This window comes from Rhinopithecus bieti, unplaced genomic scaffold, assembly GCF_001698545.2.
Source record: "Rhinopithecus bieti isolate Rb0 unplaced genomic scaffold, ASM169854v2 scaffold_10015, whole genome shotgun sequence".
Lineage (NCBI taxonomy): Eukaryota > Metazoa > Chordata > Mammalia > Primates > Cercopithecidae > Rhinopithecus > Rhinopithecus bieti.
The window spans coordinates 1,079,879-1,102,416 of NW_016806417.1; the positions used below are offsets into that span (position 1 = coordinate 1,079,879).

Sequence of the window (22,538 nt, forward strand, 5' to 3'; positions counted from 1 at the left end):
GATGTAATGGCGAAGGATTAAAAGATGAAGTGGTGAAATGAAGTCTGGAAAACAAGGGTGTCATAGTGAAGGTTATTTCCCTTAGGAGGTTGGGCACATTGGTGCAACACTGACCTCTTCCATTTCAAACGAGTCTGGTCCTTTACCCACAAGACGAGACAGGCACTTGAGCTTGTTAGTCTGAAATAAGTTCTCCTTCTGAGTTTTGCCCTTGACTGATCCCTCAGACACACAGGAAGGAGCAGTCTGCTTGGCTGGCATAGATGAGCAAGGCCATTGCTTGCCCAGAAGATCGCGGGGAGGATAAGGTAGCAAATCATCACAGGCTTGGAGAGACTGATGTTCTACTGACAGAGACAAATGATTTTGCTTGTGGTTGATTGAGGTTGCTGCTAGCTCTGCTCCACACTCCCATGGTTTTGTAAAGGGGATAAAAACTTCATCTTTCATCTTGAAGGACTCTGATGCCTCTGGGTTACAATCCCTCCTGATGTTCTGTTTTGAAGCTCTCCTTATGAGTTTACCCATCCTTCTTCGATGCTCTTTGGCGGCACTCACTGAGGTTCTTTGCACACTCTCTCCTCCAGCTTTCTCTTCAGCTCTGTTTGGCAGGATGCTGACATCATTCAGCAAAGATGAGAAGGCATGGGTCACATGGTCCAGGATTTCCAGCTGTCGGAAACGGCCTGCACAACACAAGAAACAAGAAAGTTTTAGACTGGGTCTTTTTGCTGAAACTGTATTCATGTAGTAAAACTGAAGACTCAGTTAAAATGAAATTTTCAAGATAGGAAGGACATTAGGCTCTTGAAACTGAAGTTTTTCTCAGTATATGCCATTACTATTACGGAGATGATTTCCCTACGCAATACGATTTTGCTGTGTTGTGGGGAAAGTGAACAGCTTTTATATTTAGTTGAAGATGCATAATTATATAGATTCATATATGCCTATAGTTTTTATGTATTAGGTATTAAAAACTGTAGGCAGTGGTGAATCTGTATACTAACATATATTAAAGAGTGAACCCAGTGCTATCAACATGAGGTTACCTGAATATTCCTCCATAACTCTATGTGATGTATATTCCTACCATCACTTACATCATCCCTATCCAAACTGTCACCTGAGAATGTGGAAAGATCATGGCATATAGAGTTGGAAGGCCTGGATCCAAATCCCAGGTCAACCATTCACTGCATGTTTGAGCTCAGAATAAAATAACTAAGAGCTAAACACTGCTAGAGCCATGCCAGGCACATAGTAAATGGCCAGTCTTTTCATCTTTCATGCATTTTTCACATCTGTCATGGTCACTAAAGCAAAACTGTGAAGACACAATGCTATGTAAGTATCAGTTGTTAAAATAATGATTATAAATGAGCAAGACTTAGGAAGGGAATATATTCTCCTCAGTCTTTCCAGAGAAGATAGTCATTAATGTAAAAACCCATTTGCCCTTCAAAACAAACCAGCTCATCAACTTGTTAAGCCTTTCTGGATGATCTGGCCTCTATCATTTGGGCCATATGCAAGTACAGTATTGACTTAATTAGCATGTGGAAGAGACCTAATGCAGCAGGGCTAAAGTGAGAACATATTGCCAGTTCGAAAAAAAAAAAAAAAAAAAAAAAAACATGGAAAATATTTTTGGTATCTCAAGATAATAAAACTATTGTAATACAAATGGAATATTTTGTTTTTATTACCCAGCCTCTTCTTAATCACAGTGATAGCATGTGAGGTTGCATAACTCAGCGAAGGTCAAGGACCACATAGGTAGGCAAGGATGTTGTCTTTTGTTGTGTTTGCACCATCACAGCAATGTCCCTGACTCTCATGAGCCAGTGCCTACCTGTTTCTTTTACCTAAAAGAAGTATTGACTAATCATCCTTCTACTCCAAAAAAAGTGACAGATTTCTCCCAGAGGACTGTGATATTTTTCCAAGACCTATAGGAACTGTGGGGTTCTGTATGTTTTAGGATAATTCTGATCACATGAAGCTGTAGTTGAAACTAAATCTCTTTTGTGATCCAGAGGGTACAACTGAATGCAACTTTTATGATTGCTTTACATCCATCCATGGCAGGTTTTTATATTTAGACTAAGACAAAAACCTACCACTTTAATTGGTTAAGTCAATTCAGAGAACACAACAGTCTGAAGTGTCAGATAAGTGTTTTCTTTTATTTTTGCCTTTGGGTAAATTGAACAATGGACTAATTGATTCTCATTTCCCAAGTTTAAATGTTTGTGTTGACTTTGAATGAGATACAATTTTCCATTCTATCTGCCAACTAGCTTTATTATTGGTTGTTTTATATTTGACCTTCTCTTTTTCCTTGAATCAAGGGTTATGTTGTAGAAATAAGAGTGCACCAGAGATCACAGAATCAGGGACCAACTCCTAGTTTCTCTATAATTCATATGTCAATTTCATTTGTGAAATATTTACTTCATAGCAGCTCAAATGCTATTCAAATATTGGTAAATGACATTGTTCTGCTGAAATAAAGGAATGATCAAAGAATTTGCATCTCTGTGCTGCTTGCAAGAGGAGATACAAAGAACAACATCAATTGCGTCTAAAAAGTAAAGAAATACTACATTTCAACACCTTCAGCTTTACATACTCGTTTAAAAAAAATATCATTCCTGAAGTTTGAGACCATTTTACCCACATGAAAATGGGAGAAACAGGAGCTAAAATGAGAACTCCAAGTAAAGCCTCTCTTCCAGATCATTGCTTGAGAAAAACACTTTGTCTCTCATGACTTTCCTCTTAGTGAATTTATTTATTTAAAAGAATTTATTTGATAATCATAATTTTGTCAGTTCCCTCCTCTGGAATTCCTCAAACTCTGTACTATAGACAAGGTCTTCCTCAATGCCTCTCCAAGAGGCCTTTTGTATTTAAGTGGTTTGGAAATGCTGCACTGCATCCCATCTAGGAGACTGAAAGTGCATCTTAGCATATTAAATCAATCCTGCAGTAAATAAACCTATTGAGTTGCAAAGCATCTTTCCCCCAAACTGTTTGAGCACAGTACAGACACCCCCAAGAACATCCTTAGTAATGTCCTAGAGAAAAGGATTACACGATTACATTGATCACCAGCTGAAGAAATATAGCAACATGCCTGATTAACTATAAGGTTTAGACACAGTAAATCAGGAGGCATGGCAGATTAATAACTATCACTTACAGCTCAAGGTATAAACGATAGTGTTCTAAATCTCATAAATGAGGAAATTAGGGTTTCACCTAATCATTCATGGTAATCCTTGCCAGATTCCAGTTTCTCTGCCTCCTGGGTGTGTGGCTATGGTACATATTAGTGCTTCCCACCATTACTACCAGCTTTCCTCCTTCTGGGCAATTGTTAGGGTTGTACATTCCCAATCACTTGGAGTTAGGTGTGGCCATGTGACTTATTTTGGCCAATGAAGTGTGAACAAGACCTGCTGTGTGTAAGTTAGGACCAGAAGAAGGAAGAGCTGAGTATCGTTCTCCATTTCTACCTTTCCTTATTATTGCAACTAGTGATGTTCCAGATTAGAGGCCGTATTCCTGAGTGAAGACAACATGGAGCAAATAGATACTCCTTTTTCCCGAACATACACACCAACTCCCACTGGACAGTTGGACGACCAAGAAATTCATCTTTTGTGTGTGAAGTCACTGTAATAGAGGGTTTGTGTGCTACTTCACACAATCTCCTCACCTACACTGTGGCCCACCTGCCCACTCATTGCCAGTGCTGAGATGTGAATGCCACGGGGACCTCCTCGCTTACCGTATAAGTTGGGGTTCTCAATGTCCATTCGCTGCTTTTGAGCTTCAAGAAAAACACAGATATTGATCCCTCTGGCTGCTGAGCCACAACCAAGGAATCTGGCTGGGATTTGCGTGCAGATGTCTGGTTCATCGGCACCAAACCCCAGATCCAAGAGAATCTCCACTGGATCTTTCTCCCAAAATTCCAGCCATTCAGGAATGCTGTGGTAAAAATATGAATATCTTTATCAAAAACCAGTTAACCCCACACCATTTTTTTCTGGTCACCTCACCCACCCAATCTCCCAGATGTTGTGTGAAAGAGGATCCTAAATAGACAAATGGTACATTCGTTCCTATATGCTTAAAGGACTGACTGCACCCCCACTCAGGGATCACTTGCCTGTACTTTACATCCAACACTGTGAGTTTACTTAACTGGCTTCCCATTCCACAACAGGCACATGGGAAATTAGATAGGGCAGGGAGACTGCAGGACAGACGCCAGCCAGAGGCAGTGCACTGACAACCACAAAGGAGTGGTCACTGAAGGCAAGAAATGAAATAGAAAACAAAACAAAAGAAAAAAAACAACAAAAGAAAAACTGTAAACAGTAGACTCAAAGAAGGCTATTTTAAAAGAGCAACAGTCTGCAGCATCCTGAGCAACACAGATCTGTCCAGGATATCACTAAATGCAGACTACAAGAACTGATGTTTACAAATGATGATTATAAGTCCCTAGGTAGAATTAAAATGTGTTCTATATGATTTTTGTACTTGGCTAAGAAACAAAAAATGCTTTTATCAACTTGATCTAGTCCACTTTGGCACTTTAAATGGTAAACATCAATTAGCTGAAAATTATATTTAAAATTTTTACCAAAATTATATATTTAATTTGATTTATATGTATAAATATCTAAATTATTCAATTTTATTATAATTATATACATATTACAATTCTATATTTAATTGTTCTATTTATAAATATAAATGATTATATTATGTAAGCCAGTTCACGTCTGAACTTCGCCTAAGTTACTAAGCTAACCCAGGAGACTACGGGAGTCTTTCATGGATTCCATGGGAATCAGACCTTTTGACAAGATTTTACCAGGTTTGCTCAGCTCTTTTGTTGAAGTTTTTGTTTGCCTTTTCTTTACATGCAACACCAATGAGCCTATTTGGGAGAGTTTAGATAATTGTACTTCAGTGACTTCATAATTGAAATCGGATTAACTACAATTCATTTACTTAGCCATTTACACATTCAACAACAGGTAACTATCTCACTGGGGATACCCACTTACCAGATACAACCAGCATCATGTTCACACTTTCTTTTCCTCTTTATTTTGTGTCTCTTTTTTAAAAAACTAACTTATTTATTTTTAATTGATAAGTAATAATTGTGTGCATTTATGGAGTACAGTGTGATATTTCGATCCACGTATATGTTGTAGAAATAGTCAGTCAAGCCAATTAAAACACTCACTACCTCACTTGTGGTGAGCACATCTGAAGTAATATTCTTTTAGCATTTTTGAAATACACAATAAGTTAATATTAACTGTGGTCACCATGCAGTGCAATTGATCACTGAAACTTATAATGTGAAGTGGAGATGGCTCCATTTGGATATCTTAATCATGGGATTAACAGGGGAATCAGGAATGCCAATCACTTGATTACACTGACACAGACACCTGAATATAAAAGAGGTTCAAGAAAGAAAAAAGTTCTGGTGAGAAATCTAAAGCTGCAAGAAAGATTTAATCTGTTATCATATTGACTTCACTGTACAAATGTTTATCCTACCCATTTATACATATATTTATTGAATATCTGTCATGTTCTAGGTTCTGTGCTAGGTACACACGGCACAAAAATGAACATAGTTCCTGCTTTCCAAAGACTTCAGTCTCTTAACCAAGAATATAAGTATCAATTGGTCGTTAAACATATTTTCATATCATCATGAAAAATCATTAACTTTTTAAGTAACATTTAATGGTGGAAGAAATTCGATATACTGACTTTGTTAAAAAATTTTTAATAGTACACATAATGCTCTCACTCCCCTCAGCTATTACCACCACCAGTCCTGACCCTCTTCCAGTTAAACCCATGTGTATCGTTCCAGACATTTTCCTATGCAGTTACATACATGTTTTACGGTTTTCACTTGTTTGCTTTATGTATTGTAACATACTGTATGTACCTTCCTATATCTTGCTTTTTTTAATCTTAAAAAATATGGCATATAGATCTTTCTAAGCCAGTATGTGTATGTCTACCTATTCTTTTTATTACTATATGGAATTTTGTAAAATGAACTGACCAATCATTTATTTGTCCATTTCCCCACTGAGAGATATTTAGTCTGTTTCCAATTTTACTAAGTCTTTTATATTGTTATTGCAAGATGGGGTTTGAAAATCTTTTATTCATTCTCTCATCCATTCATTCAACAAGTGCCTATTTATAATTTCATGAAATCCATTGTTGCACAGAATGATTTCTCTGGATGAAAAGCACCTGGAAATTACATACCTTTGTGGTACACTTGCAGTAGAATAGCAAGAGTTGAAACTGGTCCCTCTGGATAGGGTGGGAGTTTCTGAAAACTGATGCAAAGATCTATAGTTGGGAAAATACCAACAATGAGATGTGTTGATTTAGATAGTCTCCTGGGAGGTCATTGTGAATCTTTTCCTTCCAGAGCAAACATTGGCATTTCCTCTTAATCTCTAATAATCCCATAATGGCCACACCTTTGCAGAAGAGAGCTTGCAGTGGAGGAGCTGCTTCTGTTTTCAAGAGTGTTGTATTACAGAAGATGTGAGAATTTAAGCATTAGGTGCCCGCTAGTGCTCATTACGAAGGTGACAGAATGTCTCACTTTTGACAGATGGCATATCATTGGGGAACCTTTCAGGAACACAGCTTTGCTAGGCACCAACTTTCAGGAAGAAGTTAAAATTATATGCTGAAAGAAGTACAGCCAGCCGTCACTGAAGTGACTCTACATTAATTCTCATACTAGTGAAGGATTTCATATTGCATGGCTAACACTCTGTAAGTGCTGTCTCCAGTGCTCCTGTAGCCATCCATATGCATTTCTAACAAACTCCTTTACTATGGAAAAAAATGAACATCACTATCCAATAGTCCTGCTTTGCAGATCATTTGAAAGTGCTTCCAAAGAGAGTGGAATCCTGTCATAATATAGTTCAGTTTTCTATACATAGCTCAGCTATACCATGGATCACATCTAGCCCCACCAAATATAATAGCCAATTGGCATATATCTAGAATTTATTAAAAATACAACGCAGATATCAATGTTTCTGAGAAGAACAAGTTATCCTACTTGGGTTGCTGACTTTGTTCTAGCTACATTTGCTAAGAATAGCTGGGCCAGGCACAGTGGCCATGCCTGTAATCCCAGCACTTTGGGAGGCCGAGGTGGGTGGATCACGAGGTCAGGAGTTCAAGACCAGCCTGGCCAAGATGGTAAACCCCGTCTCTACTAAAAATACAAAAATTAGTCAGCCGTGGTGGTGAGTGCCTGTAATCCCAGCTACTCGGGAGGCTGAGGCAGGGAATTGCTTGAACCCGGGAGGCGGAGATTGCAGTGAGCCGAGATCGCACCACTGCACTCTAACCTGGGCAACAGAGAGCGACTCTGTCTCAAAAAAAAAAAAAAAAAAAAAAAAAAAAAAAAAGAATGCCCTTTACTTGATTCTGTTCTGTAAAGTTGAGAAAGCGTGTTTTCTGGATAATAAAACTCTGGTGTTAACAGACAGTTGAGCTCCTTGAGCCTCAAGGAGAGGCAGAAGATACCCTTTCACTTATTGCCCCACCTCAGTTTTCATTAGGCCTGCCATAATTTCTTTTTCCTTCTTTGTTTGAGGGCCACACCTTATTTTGTAAGGTGCGGCAGAGCAACCCAGAAGCAGCCTGCCCTTGGATCCAAGGAGAACCAACACAGGGTCACTGTTGTAATAAAGCCTAGAAGCATGCGTTGGTCACAGAACCTGGCTCTCATTTTCCTCTTCAACAAAACGAGAGTTGCCTGAGAGATTTCTGTGGTCTCTTATAGCTCTATGATTCTATGAGTAGCAAAAACAACCAATCCTGCAAGGAGAAAAATCTGACAAATAGCATCTTAGGTGTGAATTGGTAGCAGCAGGGGGATGCAGTACTGCAGATTTGGTTTACAACTAGTTGGAATTACCCTGAAAATGCGAGGGTGTACAAAAGCACAGGAAGCAGAGTTCCTAACCTGAAAGAGCTCATAGTGTATTCTAGTGGTTTGTAAAAGAGTGTGGCTGAAAAAGTCATCTGAAGAACATGCACAAATACAGATTTCTGGATCCTACCTCCAAATGATCTGGTTCAGTAGGTCTAAGGTGGGGATTGGGAATTTGCATTTTGATGAAGTTCCCCCATAATGTTAATGCTGGTGTTCTGGGCACCACACTTGAGACTTAGTGTTTTCTCCAATGAAGAGACTCTCACTGCTTTCTACCTAACACTGGAAATTGCATATATTATTGTACAGTAAATAGAATAATAATCAATTACTTCAGCAAAATGAAAATATTGAATGTAACTGTTTTTATAAACAGGCCCTTATGAACAGTTGCAGTACAGTAGAATGTCATTTATGCATATGTCCTAATTAAATTTCCCCCTACATCAACATTTGTTGATTTAATTTGCTCACAATTTTATGATTTTTAAAGAACCTCTATTTCTCTCAAAGCTGATGTAAACATTCTAGGCACTGCGACTAAACCAGTGAACTTTCACGAGATCCCAAGAGCCATGGCAATATTAAGAAAACTTCCCTACTTCTATTTTATTCAGCAAAGGTGTGGCTGTAAAATATTGGCATGAAGTAACACTGATTCTGCTACCTACCTCATGTAGTCTTTCACAGTCATTTGAACCATCCCTTGTTCACACAAAGAAACTGCAACAACAACAAAAAGTAGAGGGGAACTTTATTTTGCTTTATCTTCTGGAAGATTTTCTCAACCCCAAATGAAACCAAGGTAGAATTGAATTTCCATATCCAAGGTTATATAGGCATGAAATACAAGGCATCTCTGTAGTGAATAGACAGAATGAAATTAATGACCACATTGTATGACAAACACGTGAAGAAATGTACTGGCTCAATGGAGAGGGAAGTCAGTGCTAAATGGAGTATTCAGCAAAGGTTTAATGGAGGAAGTGGTATTTGTCTTGGATTTTTAAGAATGGGAGAATTTGATGGCTGGAAAAGAGGCATTGCCCTTAAAAGAGGTATTGCCCTTAAAGAGAAAAAAGATGTCTATAGCAAGTGCAAAGCAGAGTGCTAGGGGTAGTCTTATTAGCTCATAGGGCATTTCGGGATGCTCTCTCGTGATACAGGAAGCTGTGAAGCAAGTGTGGGGACAGGTAAAAAATAATACATAAAGGGCCCAGCATGTATTAAGCATATTCCCTTCATTTGTATCATCGAATCCTTCCAACAGCCTTATAATTAGAACCTATCCTCATTTTTCAGATTAGAAACTGAGATTCACAGAAGTTTAGTAATGAGCCCTTGGTCACACAGTCCAGTAGTGCATCTAGGAATTTATTCTTACCTTTATTATTGATTGCAGGAATAACATTGACTATTTATTTAGTACTAACTTAGTGTGAGGCAATGTGCTAAGCATATTACACACACAATCTCTTGTAATTCTCACAACAAATCCCTGAAATAGATATTATTGATCTCCACTTAACACAGAGGAAAACTGAGGCTGAGAGAGATTAAATAAATTTCTCATGGCTAGTAGGATGCTGCAACTTATTTTAGCTTGTTGATGTTGTTTCTGTAACACCACACTGCCAACAGAGCATTTTATAGCTTATTTGAAAGACAGAAAGAGGAGTCTATAGGTATGTATCAGGACATGAAAACCACAAAAGGTTTTTCAGCAAACAAGTAAATGTGAGAAAGATGATGCTCAATGTTCATTTGCCTGATAGTGGTGCTGAAGACAGAATAGAGGAAATAAATATTGGTTATCAGAGAGGCTTATTCAGGCACCTTTGCAAGATTCAGACCCTGTATCATGGTATAACATGTGGCTGACACCTGCAGAAGAAAATGCTTAGAATATGGGCAAATTCCTCAGAAGGTTCACCAGTATTCTTATTTCTGCTTACTTGTTGCTCTCCTGGGTGCAAATGTGTGACATGTGTGAAACTGGGAAGTGTTGCCATGCTGTATTTCTATGAGAACATAAAGATTTTTACCGTAAGAAAGATAATAGAGATTAGGAGAAATTTTGGAAAAGCAATCCTGAATGATTTAAACATATGAAATAATACTGAAGAGAATAAAGGGCTAGAGTTCTTGTCTGAGTAGAGGGTCTATGAATAGACCACAAGTATCTGTGAATTTGTCTCTAAATGCCAAGTTTTGGGGGTGGAGATAAGAATACCCATCATTTTCAGATTTTCAAAAGGCTTAGTGACCCTGTTAAATGGAAACAGAAGACTGGTCTAGAAGGATAAAGACTGGAGATGTATTACTGACTTGCAAGTAAATAGTGAATTTTTTTTTTCAGACAGTTCGCTCTGTCACCCAGACTGGAGTGCAGCGGCGCGATTTCAGCTCACTGCAACCTCCGCCTCTCGGGTTCAAGTGATTCTCATGCTTCAGCCTCCCAAGTAGCTGGGATTACAGGCGTGTACCACCATGTCTGGCTAATTTTTTGTATCTTAGTGGAGACGGGGTTTCACCATGTTAGCCAGGCTGGTCTGGAACTCCTGGCCTCAAGTGATCCACCTGTCTCCATCTCCCAAAGTGCTGAGACTACAGGCCTGAGCCACCACACCTGGCAATAGTGGATTCTTAACTAAGCTCAGAATACAGGACTACAATCTAAAGAAGTAGTGAGAAAATAGATACAGTAATATCTCTGCTCTACAAAACAAATGTAACTCTCTCTCATCACAAGAGTCAGGCAGGGTGAGAAATAGAATCAATTGTAAAGGTTTAAATAGTGAGTGGGAATATATACGGCCTCTGTGCTATCACTCCCAATGCTACTCCCATGGCAGACATCATTACCAATTTTGTCACTTTCTTATCCCTTCTTCAGGAAAACCACTACCAACTGATTGGAATTATCACATAAGATTGAGTTATTTACTATCCTTTCTTTAGAATAAATTTCATTAGTGGATTTTTTGAAAAAAAAACAAAAACAAAAAACAGAGTAAGCTGGGGTACGTATAAACTTGAGAAGTTGAAAACAAAGAGAATATATAAATGCTCATAATAAAACATTCTGGGGAGCCACTATCAAGGATGGAATATCAGAGTGAATGACCATTATTAGGAAACAAGTGTGATGTTTCAAAAATTTTCCATGTGACATTTGGTGACAAATATTTATGTAAGTTACAATAGAATATTTGACTCAAACTTATGCACCAAGTCAGAAATGAACTTAGAACACCAGTCTTTTTTTTCCCATTACCTTCGTAGTTTTAAAACAGTAGGTTTTATCATAGGAATTCCACAATCATATAAAATCTTTTGCAAAATTCTAATAATTTAAATAAACTTGAAAAGAGTTGTTCTGAATGTAGTGCTCTTCCACTTAGCTCTTCCCTCACCCATGAGGCACCTCCAGGAGCCAGAGTTTGAAAACTATCAAGTCAATACCCAATTCAGCTAATCAGGCACGGCTAATCCATTGTAGCATTCTTGCTCACTGCACCCAACTCCATCTCAGAGCTTCTGAAACTCATAAAACCACTGCCAATTGATTGAAGCTGTCAGATGACAGAAAGCCCATTTGCTACCTTATTAATCATGTCACAGACGCAAGCACGGTGTAATTTTTAGGTGATCATATTGTAATAACTTGATGCCACAACGAATTAAATAAGTTGCCTAAATGGAAGATAAAATATTTATTGTTTCAAGCAATTTTTAAAAAATTTATTCCTGCCCCCTTCCTACCAGCAGCACTTCTATCTACTGCTTTGCGTGTAACTCACAAAGTAAGGCCTCCATTTGTGCCTGGTTTAGCTCATCTAGATAATTCTGGAGAGTTTTTGAACACCCATTTTCACCTAAAACATTCTGTGGTTCTAGGACATTTGGCTGCATATTCTGCCAGCACTGACATTCTTGCCACTGCTTTGGTCTTTTTTGTTTGCCTGCTATTGCTCTAGGTTTCCTAGAATGTGTGAATAAACATGTACATCAGGCCAGGGATCTGGCCTTGTAGCCACAGTGCATTGCACAAACTGTCAGAGAGGAAATGATCCATTTTCAGATATTGATGAGAAGAGTTAGCTCAGCCTTGCTGAGTTTTCAAAAACCCTAGCCCTGCAGAAAATCGAGTCATCCAGAAAACCCAGTCATCCAAATGTGGAACCCTTCACCCAGGACTTCTTGAAGGGATTCTAGTGCCCACACAGATCTAGAGGATACACTCCATGGACCACACCCTGTGTCCTGTCGCCTGATCAGGAGCAATCTGGTTGCTAGGGAGCCAAGGGCACTCTCCAAGACAAAAAGTCCCTAACGGTAATATGTTTGCTAGGGAACGTGCAAAGTGGACCCGTTTGGGTCACAGTGTGGTGTTTTCTGGTCTGATGACACATATGAAAGCCTTACACAGTTTTAGAACCAGCTGAGGAAAGGGCTTTCTTGCCTTCCACAGTACACCTAGCATCCTGTGGGGGGCCCAGCAGTCACCAATAAATAGAGGATGTCAGGTCGGGTGTCTGACTCCCCTCACTGGAATCTCACCCTTCTATATGTACAAATACAGTTAGCAGACTCCTGTACTTTTTTTTTTTTTGAGACGGAGTCTTGCTCTGTCTCCCAAGCTGGAGTGCAGTGGCTTGATCTCAGCTCACTGCAACCTCCGCTTCCCAGGTTCAAGCGATTCTCCTGCATCACCCTCACTAGTAGCTGAGAGTACAAGCATGTGCCACCAGGCCTAGCTAATGTTTTTGTATTTTTAGTAGAGACGGGGCTTCACTATGCTGGCCAGGCTGGTCTCGAACTCCTGACCTCAAGTTCTCTGCCCGCCTTGGCTTCCCAAAGTGCTGGGATTACAGATGTGATCCACCACAGCTGGGCTTTACTTTTTCTGCTTGATCTTGTTTCAAATGATACACATGTCTGTCTAAAGACAGCACATTCAGACATACAGCCTTTTCTCCTGCTGAGCTTAGATTTTGGAGAAAACCAAGGCAAGGGAAACTGAATATGATTTTTTTAACTCACAAGATGAGCCTCATTTTTTAAATTGTATAAAATTATTGAAGATTAGCTTTATTTTTTGATTTCCATTTTTTACGTTCCAGGCTTCCAGGGTCCTGGGAGACCAAGGGGTATTTTCACAGTGTTACTGTGAGTTTACTTCCTGATCATTGCGGAAACAGGGATAGCTTTTTCCAACATTTAGACTCAGGTAGTTGGGAGCCTTGCACAGGGCAATACGAAACTATTATTCATTGTATGTTGGGTGGTTGTTTTGTTTTGGTTTTCTTCATTTTGTTAATTTGTAAGGTAAATTTCCTGAGGCCTACGGTTGGGTTTGTCAGGGCCAGGAACTTGAATGGAGAAGTGCAAGCTGGTGGCTCACAATGTGCCAGTTTTCACAGGGATTGTGGTTGCTAGACTTTCCTTAAAACTTGGAAGAGCCAGCAGCCCCGGCCCAGGTGTCTTCAGGGCAGCAATCTGTTGAAGGCAACGTGCTCTCCAATTTTCTGCAGTTGCTATCCCACTTGTTTCTATCATTAGCAATTACCTGTCTGGCTCCAGGAAGCATTTGAGTCTGCTACCTCTGATCAGAGCAGGAAGCTCACGCCTAGGAAATGCCATCACAGGACAGACAAATTACTCCTGTTACCCGGATTTTCCCAGGTTTCTGCAGGCACCAGGCTTCAGACTGCCCCAGGTAAGACACATGTGTACCTGTAGGCCCAACAGAAGACCGCTCACTAGGCCTTCCTCAATTCTACACTTGCTTCTCTAGTTGCTTGGTTTTGATATTTTCTCTATTCTTTCCCCTCCAGGATACCCTTGTTAGGTTTTTTTAAACCAGATTTTACTCTCTAAGAGTGTTTGGGGAGGGAGAAAGAGAAAAACAAATACTAAGTCCTACTATCCCCAAGTTTCCTATGGGTTGGTTTGGGGAAAATTATAGTGAGAAAATTTTTTTTCCCACTCTATTCGATACATCTCCTTCCATAGGTTAAAATGTCAGTTTTAACTCCCTTTTAGATACTTGAGTCTCCAGCCACCCTCCCCACTGTTAGGTGGACTTCTGCCATCTGAAGCAGCAGACACCGCACTTAACCCTGCAAAATGTATTACTGGAGAAGATGTAGTTAGATATGCAGAAGGCACTAATTAGCACCTTTATTGGCTTAGAAAGCATTTTTTATTTTGGTTTTCCTAAGCATTTCTGACTGATTCATGGAAGACATTTGGTTCTTTGGAATATCGTCCAATAGACTAATCAAATTACATGTTTGCAGGGCTCTAAAATAATAGCATTCTACAGCTTTCTGTAGATTTAACTCCTGCATGACTAGGACACTTAGTAGAGGCAGTCAGCAGCATTTGTCTCAGTTGTCAAATTATTTATCTATATTCTTATTTAAAAGAAAGTCTCTTACACTCTGCTGCCACTCATGCTCAATACCTTAAAGCCTATTGGAATACTTTGCTCTTTTTCACCACTTATCTGTTTATTTCCAGATATCGTTGACCCTTCCTCCCCATTCCACTGCCGCCCCCTATTGTAAACCCTCGTCACCTCAAGCCTGAGTTCATCATAACTTCTTCCCAACATGTTCCCTCTCCCCACTACCAGGATAAACACTGCCTCTGTCATTCTTCTTCTCACTACAGTGAGTTCAGAACGCACTATAATAGAGCTGGCAAATGCGTAACATGTTTGCTTCAACTCCCTCAACACCACACCTGTGACAGTTATCACTAATTTTTATCACAAATTATTCATGACCTTTTCAGGTAAACAAAGATATAGTGTCAAAATCCTGCTCAGCCCAGACCACAAGTACAACTACCTTTCTATTTGAACCAGAACCTGAGATGACACTCCAGTGTCATCTCAGCCCTAAGACGTCAAGTGTTATTCCCTCTTTCTGGATTTTAAAACATTTATAATATGACCTCATCTTATCTAACAGAAAAAGTTCTACCATTGCTCCCTAGCATGAAACCGTTTCTTTCATCTGATCACCTTCCATGTGTTTTTCTGCACATATTTAGCTTTCTTCTCATTTCTGTGCCTTTGTTCAAATCTCTATTGCTTCCAGCAAATTAATTTTCCTTGCTTTGCCTCTTTGTTTCTTAAAAACCATATCCCTCTTTCATTTACTAGTTTCAGGCTCACCTCTTTTGAGAAGACTTCCCAGCCTGACAACATCTTCATTATGTTTTATTGAGATCCTTTTGTCAACTAACTTTGGGGAAATCAGGTAATTTACAGATGATTCTGTCTCAGTGGGGTTTATAATTTTGTCAGTGAAATGGATGATATCCCTAACAATTTGAGGCAGCACTGGCCAAGAGCCACATGGGTAGAACCCAAAACGCATGTTAGTGGTTTTCAGAAGAAAGATTCAATATCAGTGCAGAAGTCAGGAAGGGTCTTATGGAGAATATGGTACCTGGGTCAGGTCTCAAAAGAAGGAGAGGAGAACACGACAGGAAAGACTTTAAGACAGGAGGAACTGGATGAAGAAAGATAAAGAACTAGGAATATAATGAGAAAGAATAAGACTAGAGGGTCTTGTAGAAAAGTTGGTGTAGGTTACATTTGAATTACAATGATCCTGGACAGTTTGAGTGACATTCTGGAGAGCAAGAGTCATATATTTTACATTGTTGTTCCCTTGACCTAAAACAGATCATTGTTATGAATATTGTCACCTGACAAGCAGTAAGGGAACATCTGTTACGTTTATTTGGATTTACTTTGACATTTTCTTATAATACAGACCGGAAAATTTAGATTTTTTTATTTTATAAGTTCCTATTCTGAAACAAGTTCCTTTTGAAAAGAAATGAGTTTATTCTTCTGGGACCTCTCTGGGAATGGGAGAAGAAATAACTAAATATAAAATAGACAAACGAATTAACCACCTATCAAGTAGTAACTGGCACCAAGCATATCTTTGACAGAAACTGTCTTTTTGCTGTAGGAGTTACTTCTAGTCTTTTCACTCACAGTTATGCTTGGATGTGTTGTTAAACAAGTGCTAATTATATAAACCTACATGTTAAAATGTGCACTCATTGTATGTGTCTTATCCTTGCATTATAATGACAATGCACTCTCACTCGCATCATAATCCTGGCATTATAATGACAATGCATATCTCAGCTAGATAGCACTGATGTTTAATTCATTTGCTGATGGTGGGAAAGAGTTTGCTATGAACCAGATACCATCTCTAGGCTTCCCTTCTTTCTTTCTTTCTTTTTTCTTCCTTTCCTTTCCCTTCCTTTCCTTTCCTTTCCTTTCCTTTCTCCTTTCTCCTTTCTCCTTTCTCCTTTCTCCTTTCTCCTTCTTTCTCCTTTCTCCTTTCTCCTTTCTCCTTTCCCTTCCCTTCCCTTCCCTTCCCTTCCCTTCCTTTCCTTTCCTTTCCTTTCCTTTCCTTTCATACAAAGCTTTAATATGGAATCTGAGATTAAGAATGAATTTGCGGCCAGGGAAGAGGCACCTTAACATCCATTATCATGGGCTCTTTAACACCACTATTGACCTAAAAAAGATTCTGAATGTTCTATCTTGTGTTTGTGGTTATAGGAAGGTCTGTGGGTCCATATTCAGCCCAAACTGAAACGCAGATATGTTTGCTTGTGTAGTTGGTGACCACGAAGAAGAGTTAATCTGCCCACAGAGGTGGTAGTTCTTGGAAAGGGAAAAGAGAAAGAAGTTGAAGGATGCCCATGAGGCACTTCCCTGTAAGTCATCCAGGTGCCCTGAACAGGCAACGCCCTGGAGATGAGACTGTCAGGCCACTCAGCTAAGATGCCCTAACGTTTGCCAGAAGACGGAGCAGAAGATGAGAGTCCATCCTTTGGGAAGTGCTTCAGTGAGACGCAGAATGTAAGCAGCAAGGGCAGTTGTCCAGCCTTTTGCAGTTATTGAAATTCATATAGAAAGAAGGGGCACAGGAAGGCATCTGTCATAGCTAAAGGGAGAAACTCAAATCATTTCTATCAGCAAATGAGCTTGGGTAAGCAATGTTTTATTGGAAGAGATTTCAATACCCCAAGAGGAGAAGTCTCAGGACAACAGGTCCAGTCTCTGCCCACAGCTTCAGGAAGGCCAGAGGAAGGTACTATATGCCTCAGTACATCTCAGCCAGCAATCATTCCCATCACATCTGGCTGCAACAGCTTCATCTCCTGAAGAGCAAATCTTCTCTGCCTTCACTTTTCTTGCAGTTGTTATTTCAATTAACTGCTCCCTTTCACCTCTTAACTCCTCAAAGCAGTTTTCTGTTTTCTGTCTCTAATTCTTCTACTACCATTCCCACTTGAAAGCTATACAGTCTTCTCCCCACCTTTCCTCTGAAATAACTCTTCTCAAGGTTACGGTGTCATTCCTGCTCATACATAATCAATTAACAATAGCTGATAGGATTGATCACTCCTACCGTGACACACTGATTTCACTTGCTTTCAGACTCTTCTCTTTTGGTTGTCTTCTTACCTCATTACCTATCTCTTCTCATTTGCTGGTCCTTCACATCTTCCTGGCCTCCTCTTTGTCTGCAGGCACTTGTGTGGTCTTCTGTCTCTAAACACATCTACCCATCAGCTAGTCCCAAATGTATATATCTATTCCTGGACCTTTCCTCTGAACTCCAGATTTGTATTTCCAACTACCTACTCAATAGTATCTTCTTGGATATCTATTAAGCATTGAATCACAACAAGCCTAAAATTGAATTTCCTATCTCCGAAGCAAAGCCCTATCCTTCTATTGTTTTTCCCATCCCAATAAATTGCCACTCATTCTTCCAGATGCTTGGGCAACATTTTTTGCAGTCATCTTTGAGTTCTTTCTTTCTTTGATATCCCACATTCATTTCACCAGCACATGATGCCCTATCTACGTTTCAAACAGAACCAGAATCCAACATTTCTACAACAATTGCTACTTGCCTGGTATAGCCCTATCTTCTCTCCTCTGGATTACTGTATTAGCTTCTGAATTGGGATCCCTGCTTCAACCCTTTCCAACCTCCTCCTCCCATAGCCAACTCTGTGAACAGCAGCTAAAATTGTTCTTTTAAAAAGAACCAAGATAATACCACGTATTTGTAACACTTTGTAGGGTTCCCTTGTGACACTGAATAAGAGTCAAAATACTTACAGGGATATACATAGCCCTAAATGATTTGGCTTCTGGATAATTCTTTGACCCCTAGCCCTCTACTCTCATCTTTGCTGACTTAACTGAAACCATTCAGGCACCCTTGCTATTCCCAGAACACAGAGGACATACTCCTGCCCCCTGGCTTTGCATATGCCATCTTATTTGCCTGAAACAGCTCATCCCCAGATAACAAATGTTCCCCTCCTTCACTTCTTTCAGGTAGCTGCTGAAAGGTAACCTTATTTGAGATGCCTTTCCTCATCATCCATCCTCCTAGCATATTATATTTGTATTTATTTGTATATTGCCTCTATCACCATTGTGTCTATTTTCTTCAGCATTCTCAGTCCTAACTGAATGCTTCATTTATAGGAGGCAATCAACACATATTTGCTAAATACGGAAGAGAGGAATAAAAGGGGTTCTGTCAGAAATTTTGTGTTCCTGTGGGCAAGGAAATAGAGCTGATGTCATGTTTGTTCTTCAGTCTCCAGTCTCCAGCCTAAGTTTAAGGCTCAAGGAGAGATATGGCCTGTAGGAAGAAGTTGAAAAATTACTTTCATCATGGGTTTTATGTGACATAAAATACTAGTAATGCTGCCTAAATCTCCAGATGATAGTCATGTAGTATAATGGACATGAGTATTTCTTTTTTTTTGAGACAGAGTCTTGCTCTGTTGCCCAGGTTGGAGTGCAGTAGCACAATCTCCGCTCACTGCAACCTCTACCTCCAGGGTTCAAGCAATTCTTCTGCCTCAGCCTCCTGAGTAGCTGGGACTACAGGTGTGCACCACCATACCAGGCTAATTTTTTTTTTTTTGTATTTTTAGTAGAGACAGGTTTTTGCCATGTTGGCCAGGCTGGTTGTGAACTCCTAGCCTCAAGTGATCTGCCGACCTCGACTTCCCAAAGTGCTGGGATTACAGGCGTGGGCAACTGTCTGGCCATGGAATATGAGTGTTTCCATACAAATTCTGCAATAAATAGAGCACCATAAAAGCTCAAAGGCAATGATGGTGGTTCCCAGAGGAGTAGAAGAAGAACATGATGCTCAGAAAGTATTGAAATGACTTATCTATGTGGTGATACCAAGAGGATTCTATTGGAGTAGTAGCAGGGGCAGTGGAAGGGAGCTCATTTTGGAAAATATTTGAGATAGCTAATAACTCCCAGAAATACTTAAGGGGAGATATTTTGCAGATAGACCTTGTGTCACCAAGAAGGGGGCAATAATCCAGCAAATTTTAGGTACCAATGTTATTGTAACCAAATTTGTATCTAAGGACTCGTGAAAATTGAGGCAAATTTTAGTTATAGGAGTTATTTATAGGTTAATTTCAGCATAGCTTTATACTTCTTTGTTACTATTAGAACTGTTTCTTAGTAGTAATTTTTCTTTGAATTAAAATCTACTCTATGTGCCTCTATATTTTAGTGGCATTAAAACCTTAAATTTAGAGAGCATTCTTTTCTGCCACCCAAAATTGGCTCACAGAAGTAAGGAAAAGTTAGAGATAAACTTAATGACAGTTGATTTACACCAGTGTACAGTCATTGGAGGTATGCTAGTTTCTGGTTAAAAGAGCAGGAACTTTTAAATCAGACAGACTTGAATTCAAATCATCTCTATCTTTTACTGGGGGTGAAAAATACCTCCTTTTGAGGTGAGAATATACCCAAGATCTACTCTTTCAGACAATTTTAAGTATAAACTACATTATTCTAATGTAGTCACCATGCTGTACTTAAGGTCTCTAGAACCTAGTCATCTTATAACTGCAAGTTTATACCCTTTGACCAACTTTATGTATCTTTTTAAAGCTATGAATATAGACACTTGACTGACATAAAAAAAAAAAAGTTGGTATTGTACCACATCAAAACAATTGAACTCCAGAGGACTGTGTTGTGGCCCCAAAGGGCTGACGCATAAGAATCAGAAGGCCTGGAGGGAGAAATGCCAGTGACTCACCCACATTGCCCATGCTTTGACTTTTCCAACAGGGATGTGTATACAGGGTGTCTTAGTCTATTTTCTGCTGCTATAACACAATGGCGCAGACTGAGTAATTCATAAAGAAAAGAAGTTTATCTGACTCACAGCTGTGGAGGCTAGGAAGTCCAAGATCAAGTGGCTGCATCTGGTGAGGGCCTTCTTGCTGTGTAATTCCATGGTGGAAGGCAGAGGATAAGCAAGAACACAAGACAGAGAAAATGGGGACCAAACCCATCCTTTTATCAGGAGCCCACTCCCATGATAATTAACCCAATACTGTGATAAATAACTCACTCCAGGATAAAGGCATTAACCCATTCATAAAGGCAGAGTCCTCACAACCTAATTACCTATCAAAAGTCTCACTTTTCAATACTGTCACAATGGTGATTAAGTTTCAACATGAGTTTTGGAGGGGACACTGAAACCACAGCACAGGGCTTTCCTCCCAGGTGTTTCCATGCATAACATGTGTAGTAAATGTCATTAGTCTTCTAGAGGCAAAGCATGACTGTACAGACAGAGAGATCTAAGTTGAAATCTCAACTCCCATACCTACTAACTGGATGGCTTTTGTTAAGTTACTTTACTTTTCTGAGCCTCATTTTCCTCCATGTAATATTCACCTCAAAGGTGGTCTGGTAAGCAAGATAATATATGTATAGTATCTAGCATGTGCATCTTCAATATGCATTAATTTTCTCCCCCTCCCAGGTCTACTGATTAAGAGGCCGAAGTGCCAAGGGCTTTACCTGGCTTAATGGTGGCAAACAAGATACAAAATGGGCCAACCAGATTCCCGCTTAATAAAAATGAGATTTGAGATTTTAGGTAGCTGCAGATGAGCATGACAGCCAGAGAGTCACCATAAAAGGCCAAGCCCCATGTTGGCCATCATAGAACCCAGGAGGAAACTAGGAACAGGACCACTAAAGCCTTATCCCAACTATCTATGTTATTTGGGCCCAGGCCAAGGGCTGAAGACTCACTAGAATGCTTTCTACGGGAGGCATTGGGTCACCTGTAAGATGAAGACACTTAGATCTTGCTGCTACCTTAGTGTACAAAGCCTCATAAGTGATTAATAAGGAAACCAGCCTTAGAATGAATTCTAGTTAGTTGACTAGAGTCCCCTGGAATTTCATGTCCACCTAGAACCTCAAAATGTGCTGTTATTTGGAAATAGGGTCTTTGTGGATAGTTAATTAGTTAAGATGAGATCATACTGGATTACACTGGATCCTTAATCCAATGACTGATGTCCTTATAAGAAGAGGAAAAGACACACAAGGAGAAGAGGCCATGTAGAGACGAAGTCATAGAAAGGAGTTATGTAGCTGCAAGCCAATAGACACTGAGGATTGCCAGAGGCTACCAGAAACTAGAAAGAAACCAGGAGGGATTCTTCCCTAGAACTTTCAGAGGGAGATCAGTCTTGGTGACACCTTGATTTTGGGCTTCCAGACTCCATAACTGTGAGAGAATACATTTCTGTTGTTAAAACAACAGAACGTGGTGCTTAAAAGCAACATGTTTGTGATAATTTGTTACTGCTGCCCTAGGAAATTCATGTGCCACTCTATATCTTATCAGTATTTTAGGAGTTTTGACAGGATTTTCCCTCCGACAGTGACTTCGTTTCTTCCTTCTCTTTGGGTCCTTTTCATCTCCACAGTTTTTCTCCTTTTCACCTTTGCCATGACCTTCAGGTCCCCAGTTTCTGGAACTGTTCTAGCATCCACCCTTCTCAGTGTGTCTCTCAGCTCCCCCAAGCTCAGTGCAGCTCTCTCATCATGGCTGAAGTCAGCACGCAGCGGGGCTGATATTAATAGAAGGCTGGGCCTCCATTCCTCCACCTGCCTCTAACCAGCTGTGACCAACAATCATGGCACTTGACCACTCTGTACCCCAAAATCCTCATCTGCAAAAAACAAAAAGACAAAACCAACCATGCTACCACACGGGCGGTGGAGTTTAAAATATGATCGACGAGAAAGGGCCTTGTACAAGCAAAGGCTCAATTAAACGTGTAAGAAGCTATTCCATTATTATTAAAAAGCTTGCTGGCCGGGCGCGGTGGCTCAAGCCTGTAATCCCAGCACTTTGGGAGGCCGAGACGGGCGGATCACGAGGTCAGGAGATCGAGACCATCCTGGCTAACACGGTGAAACCCCGTCTCTACTAAAAAAAAAAATACAAAAAACTAGCCGGGCGAGGTGGCGGGCGTCTGTAGCCCCAGCTACTCGGGAGGCTGAGGTGGGAGAATGGCGTAAACCCGGGAGGCGGAGCTTGCAGTGAGCTGAGATCCGGCC

At 40.0% G+C, this 22,538-nt stretch overlaps 1 protein-coding gene across 1 annotated transcript in view; it reads right to left on the bottom strand.

Annotated features, from left to right (window-relative positions):
* Positions 1–22,538, bottom strand: part of ITPRID1 (ITPR interacting domain containing 1) — a 109,803-nt gene that overhangs the window by 67,817 nt on the left and 19,448 nt on the right. Inside the window, exons 5-8 of the mRNA XM_017876426.1 lie at positions 8,713–8,764; positions 6,337–6,423; positions 3,800–4,002; positions 115–686 (exon numbers count right to left, since the gene is read on the bottom strand). Coding sequence (XP_017731915.1) covers positions 115–686; positions 3,800–4,002; positions 6,337–6,423; positions 8,713–8,764 — 914 coding nt within the window. The remainder of the gene's footprint in view (positions 1–114; positions 687–3,799; positions 4,003–6,336; positions 6,424–8,712; positions 8,765–22,538) is intronic.